Source organism: Nomascus leucogenys, chromosome 14 (genome assembly GCF_006542625.1).
Source record: "Nomascus leucogenys isolate Asia chromosome 14, Asia_NLE_v1, whole genome shotgun sequence".
Taxonomy (NCBI): Eukaryota; Metazoa; Chordata; class Mammalia; order Primates; family Hylobatidae; genus Nomascus; species Nomascus leucogenys.
In genome coordinates, this window is record NC_044394.1 from 11,051,822 (window position 1) to 11,057,848 (window position 6,027).

At 48.2% G+C, this 6,027-nt stretch overlaps 1 protein-coding gene across 1 annotated transcript in view; it reads right to left on the bottom strand.

Moving 5' to 3' along the window:
- MED13 (mediator complex subunit 13) overlaps nt 1–760 on the bottom strand; it is a 125,660-nt gene extending 124,900 nt beyond the window's left edge. Inside the window, exon 1 of the mRNA XM_003278495.4 lies at nt 552–760. Within this exon, the coding sequence (XP_003278543.3) occupies nt 552–617 (66 nt within the window). The 5' untranslated portion in view covers nt 618–760. The remainder of the gene's footprint in view (nt 1–551) is intronic.
- Between the last annotated feature and the right edge of the window lie 5,267 nt (nt 761–6,027).

A 6,027-nucleotide genomic window follows, 5' to 3' on the forward strand; every position in this document is an offset into this window, starting at 1 on the left:
GCACCTACTGGTTTTTACAGAGAGATCTTAAGTCACCCAAGGAAGAAACTAACCTGGCGTTAGTTTGACTCATACAAAAAAAATGTAAAACGAAGACAGGTTTCTAGGGCATAAGTTCTGGGGTCCTGTTTACATGGGGAAACCAAATTAAAAGGGTAAGACATAAAGGCAGTGGGGAGCAGGGGCAATAATGGAAAGTGTGAAGCAGGGATACAGGGCCAATAAGGAGAAAAGCAACAGTTAAGCAAGACAAGAGGGAAAGGTTACTGTCCTGCCAGATAAGGAGCTCAAGTTGAGGACGAGACTACAGTGAGAAGGAGAGTCCGAAACAAGACGAGAAAAAATGCCAACACTCCCCAAACAGAGCCCGGGATCGTGGGAGAGCGAAAGCCGTCTCCCGGAGCTGGCCGCGGAGCTTCGCAGGGCGCCGGCTCCCGCTGGGCCTCGCCCGGGGACTCGGGCATCTGGACCAGACCCGGCCCCCTCCCCCACGGCCCAAGGGCGCACCTCGCGGCCCCCCTCCCTCGGCGCCCGCCGGCCCCGGCACTCACCAGGCAGAAGAGGTTACAGTGACAATCTTCCAGGCTGGCCCCGTTCGGCACGAAGGAGGCACTCATCGTCCCTCACAGCAGCCGCCGCCGGCGCCACAACCCACCATCCGCCATTACCGCCGCCTCCGACCAGAGAGAGAAACACAGACACCGGGGAGGGCCGGGGGGGGGTAGTGGTTGGGGGGGCGGTGGAAGAGGAGGCCGCCGGGCCGCCCGCCCTCCCCACCCACCCCCCCGCCGCCGCCGCCGCCGCCGCCGCCGCCGCCGCGAGCAGCCCCCGCCGCCCGGCCGGCACCCAGCCGCCCGGGGCCGAGGGCCGGAGGCGGGAGGGCCGCGCCGCGCTCGCCTGGCGGGCCGGACTGCGGATCCCGCAGACGCTCGTCCCTCTCTGGGGGACGGAGGGGATGTGTGCCCCTACCACAAGAAAAATAATAAATTACACAATAAATAATCAAAGTCAAGTCCGAGACAGCAGAGCCCAAGCCCTGGACGGTTCTCCCGGGCGGGGAGGCGCCCGCACAGGGGCGGGAAGGGCGAGAACCGGGAGAGAAGCCCAGGCCCCCGGCCCGGCAGCGGCGATGTCCTTAAGCCCAGAGTCTCCTCAGCGGCGGAGGTGGTGGCGGCGTCTGCGGGCTCGGACCATTCTCTGGCTCTGTCTTCGTGTCGTCCCTGGGCCGAGCCGGCCTAACGTTTGCCCTCCTGCGGCCTCACCGGCTGGACGCCGTAGTCTCCCCCATTTTGTGGGCCCAGCGGGCGGTGTTTTTCCCCCTTTAATCCGAATTCACGGGTTTTCCCTTCGCTTTAATGGCGGCCACAGGGACCAGCTCGCCCTCTCTGCTCACCCATTGGCCGCCTTGAGGTCACGTGGGCCCGGGCTCCGTTGGGAGGGGGAGAGAGAAGTGAGCGAGGGAGGGCCGGGAAGCTTTCGGCCGAGGCGGTGAGCCCGGGGGACGGGGCAGCCAGCTGGTGGCCACTAACATAGCGCCATCTGCTGGGTGCCCCGGCCAGTATAAAACGACCCGGGGCCCTGGCCCTCTCTTTGCGGGGAAATTTACAGTCCAGGAAGGTTCATTTCACAAATCAATGAGAATTACGTGGAAATTTGTTTGAGTTCTTTGGAGGAGAAAGTATTGGCAAAAATTCCAAGACATTCTCATTTATTTCGCGAGGCCGCTGGGGTGCAGGTGCAAACCTCTGGATTTGGGAGTCAGATGATCTGGATGGGGACAAGACTCCGCAACCTAAAAGTTGTGATATGAAGATATAAATTTAAGGAACAAAATATTGACCTGTAGTTAATAGGCTGGGAATTAGAGCCACACTGGCTGCGTTCCAAGCTTGAGCAAATCATTTCCTGCTCTGTGTGTTTCCTCATCTGTAAAATGGGGAAAACATATCCCTTACCCCACAAGCTTATTGTAATGAGTTAATACAAATTAAGCAGGTAGCCCAGTGCCCCGCACAGATAAGCACTGTTAAGAGTTAACTATTATTGTTGTCATCATTACCTCATACGGTTATTCTGAGGAACAGGAGAACTAGTGTATGTAAAGGTCTCACTACTTTTTTGTTGTTATTTACTTCTGTCTCTCTAGTGCCTAAAAAAGGTTCCTAGCACACAGTAGGTGCTTGATATTTGTATATTTACAAATGAATGGGTGGTAAGAAGTAAGAACCAAACAAAAGGTTTATTCTCTTTCCCATAAAACACCCAGTGCTTGGATGGGTTACCCTTCGAGTTCAAAACAGTTTCTCTGACGGTTTTAGGACTGCGAGAAAGAAAGAAGAAAAAGATGATTCAGAAGTTAGAAACATCAGTGAGTTAGGACTTACTGTAATTTTATGTTAAGTATTACAGATATGTAATTATGTATTATGTATTACAGATACGTAATTGTATCTGTAAAATGAATGGTAGACGCTTCCATGCTACTTCTTCAGCCACGGAACGAAAAGAAGTCCTCATTTATCCATTTGTTCATCTGTGGTGGTGAAGAGCCCAGATCTGAAGCCCAGAGCCTGGAGAAAAAGTTCTGTCCCTCACTAGTTAGTCTGAGATCAAATTTGACCTTAGATCAAATTAATTTCTCTTTCTCTCGGTTATTGTAAAATGGGGGTAATAAAAGTACTTTTCTCCTAAAGTGACTGGTGAATGAAACAATGTAGATACAGTGCTTGCCACAGTGCTTACTTAATGTTAATTATTAATATAATTTTAAAAATCATTGAGAACCTGCTGGCTCAATTGAGTATGTTCCTGCTCTGTGTTAGGCCTAGGATACAAATAGGAATAAGATACCTGCCTGTCCCTCAAGATTCTTGAAGAGAGGCACTAAAGGAAACATTTCCTACAGAACAAGGTAAAATACAATGGGGAGTAATTGCTTGAATAAAGTATGTACCTACTGTGGCATAGTAAGTGCACTAGAAGAAGAGCATCAAAGTTAGAGAAGGTGTCATAAAGTAGGTAGCATTTGAAATCAGATTTGAAGGATAAAATGAATTCTTATAAAGCCCTTTGAAGCAGTTAAATCTTATTAAACCTAATTCGAACCCGAAGTCCACATATCAAAGTCAATTATACAACCAGGACTAATTCAATCCAGGAGCTCAAATCAACTAAGGTTGGCATCCTTTATAACTGAGTGCTAGCACCAGGAGACAGCAATCCCCAGATCCAATGAGGTAAGCGCTCCTCTGCCCATTTCCCTTTCCCTGAGAAACTCCTCAGATCTTTGTTCCGTTGCTTTCCTCAGGCTGAAATGCCCTCCTCACATCTAAGGGGGTCTCCATTCTCCTTAGAAGTCTTGCCCTCCCATTGCCCCACCCCCGACTTGAGCACCATCCTCAGGATTGCAATGGCAGGTAGAATGTACCTGAAACCTACCAGGTAGGAGGTAACATTTGATTGACCTTTCTGTTTGAATGTCAATCTTTTCAAAAGAAGAGGGAGATGAGGAGACAGAAGCGAAGAAGAGAGGAAGACCCAGAAGAAAAAGTCTGATGGAGGATAGCAGAAGGGAGCAGGAGAGAGAGAGAAAGACAGGACTGAGAGAATGGAGAAGCAGATTAGAATGGGGGGGATCCCAGTTGTGAGGGCAATGGAATCATGGGGAGAAGGGAAAGAGAAGAAATAAATATTTTTCAGCCCACAAAGAACGTATCAGTAGGGCCGGGCGCGGTGGCTCACGCCTGTAATCCCAGCACTTTGGGAGGCCGAGGTGGGCGGATCACCTGAGGTCAGGAGTTCAAGACCAGCCTCAACATGGAGAAACCCCGTTTCTACTAAAAATACAAAATTAGCCAGGCATGGTGGTGTATGCCTGTAATCCCAGCTACTCGGAAGGCTGAGGTAGGAGGGAGGCAGAGGTTGCAGTGAGCCAAGATCCCGCCATTGCACTCCAGCCTGGGCAACAAGAGCAAAACTCCGTCTCCAAAAAAAAAAAAAAAAAAAAAAAAAAAAAAAAGAACCTATCAGTAACCACTTACATTCTGTAAAAATGACATTTTGTGTGATTTAAAGAGTAATGGAGGCCAGGCGCAGTGGCTCACGCCTGTAATCCCAGCACTTTGGGAGGCCGAGGTGGGCGGATCACGAGGTCAGGAGATCGAGACCATCCTGGCTAACACGGTGAAACCCTGTCTCTACTAAAAACACAAAAAGGCAGGCGCCTGTAGTCCCAGCTACTCGGGAGGCTGAGGCAGGAGAATGGCGTGAACCCAGGAGGCGGAGCTTGCAGTGAGCCGAGATCGCGCCACTGAACACCAACCTAGGCGACAAAAAAATAAAAAATAAAAGAGAGTAACGGAAATATGGACTTTGGGTATACCATCCTGGTGGGGGATGTTGATAATGAGGGAGGCTGTGTATACGTGGGGGCAGGAGTTTTACAGGATTTTAAAAAAGTAATGGAAATAAATAAAAACATTACACACATATTGTTGGCCAGGTGCGCTGGGTCACGCCTGTAATCCCAGCACTTTGGGAAGCCGAGGCAGGTGGATCACCTGAGGTCAGGAGTTCAAAACCAGCCTGGCCAACATAGTGAAACCCCATCTCTACTAAAAATACAGAAATTAGCCAGGCATGGTGGCACATGCCTATAGTCCCAGCTATTTGGGAGGCTGAGGCAGGAGAATTGCTTGAACCTGGGAGGCGGAGATTGCAGTGAGCCAAGATCACGCCACTGCACTCCAGCCTGGGTGACAGGGTGAGACTCTATCTCAAAATAAATAAATAAAAACATTACACACACATTGTCAAAAGTTTGGCAGATACATAAAAGCATAAAGATGAAAATTTTAAATGTACATTACCCAAAAAGTCCATATCATCACCATTCATAATTAATCACTTTTTAACATTTTGATGTATTGACTTTTCCTATATATCTTTTTCCTACATGGTTGAGGTCATACTATATGACCACTTAACTACACACATTTATTAACCATCTAGTACGTGTCAGGTCATGTATTAACAAAATAGAGCGTATACAAGCAGTTCATAATCTTGCTTATAATGGCACTTGAACAGTTAGACCAACTGGGGTCAAAACTCCATACTTGGCCCAGCACGGTGGCTCATGCCTGTAATCCCAGCCCTTTGGGAGGCTGAGGCGGGCAGATTGCTTGAACCCAGGAGTTTGAAACCAACCTGGGCAGCATGACGAAACCCCCCGATGCAAAAAAAATAAAAAAATTAGCCGGGCATGCTGACACGTGCCTGTAGTTCCACCTACTTGGGAGGTAGAGGAGGGGAGATCGATTAAGCCTGGGAGGTGGAGATTGCAGTGAGTTAAGATTGCACCACTGCACTCCAGCCTGGGTGACAGTGAGACCCTGTCTCAAAAAGCAAGCAAACAAGCAGAACTCCATACTTGCTAGCTCCCTAAATTCAATTTACCCCTTTGTAGAATGTGTATGTAATAACAGCACCTAAATGTCAGAGTTGTTGCAATGATTAAAAGAGATAATCCAAGTAAAATAGAAGCCAATTAGGAATTTTAAGGTTAATTTTAGAGGTTATTTTGGGTCAATAATCTGGGTCATAATCACTGATTGCCTTCTATTCTTTGAAATATGGATTCATTCAATGATCTGCATTTAAAACTGTTTTGTAACCCCTTCTGTCTTGTAGGGCTCCATTCTGAATGAGACAGTAGAGGCACTGGCTTACAAACTACCACTTTGCCTCCAGGAAGGTGACAGAGTTACATCACCTGAGACAGACAAGTCCAGGAAAGGGCACCTGATGCTCCACATTATGATTCAGAATCATATGATTCTGAAAAATCTGCAAGGTCTAGAGCAGCACTGTCCAATAGAAATGCAATGAGAGCTAAAACCTATTGAAATAAAAAAATAAATTTAAAAAAAGATACAATGAGAGCTAAATAAGTAACTTTAAATTTTTCAGTAGCCCTGTTAAAGAAGTAAAAATTAGGGCCTGGCGCAGTGGCTTATGCCTGTAATC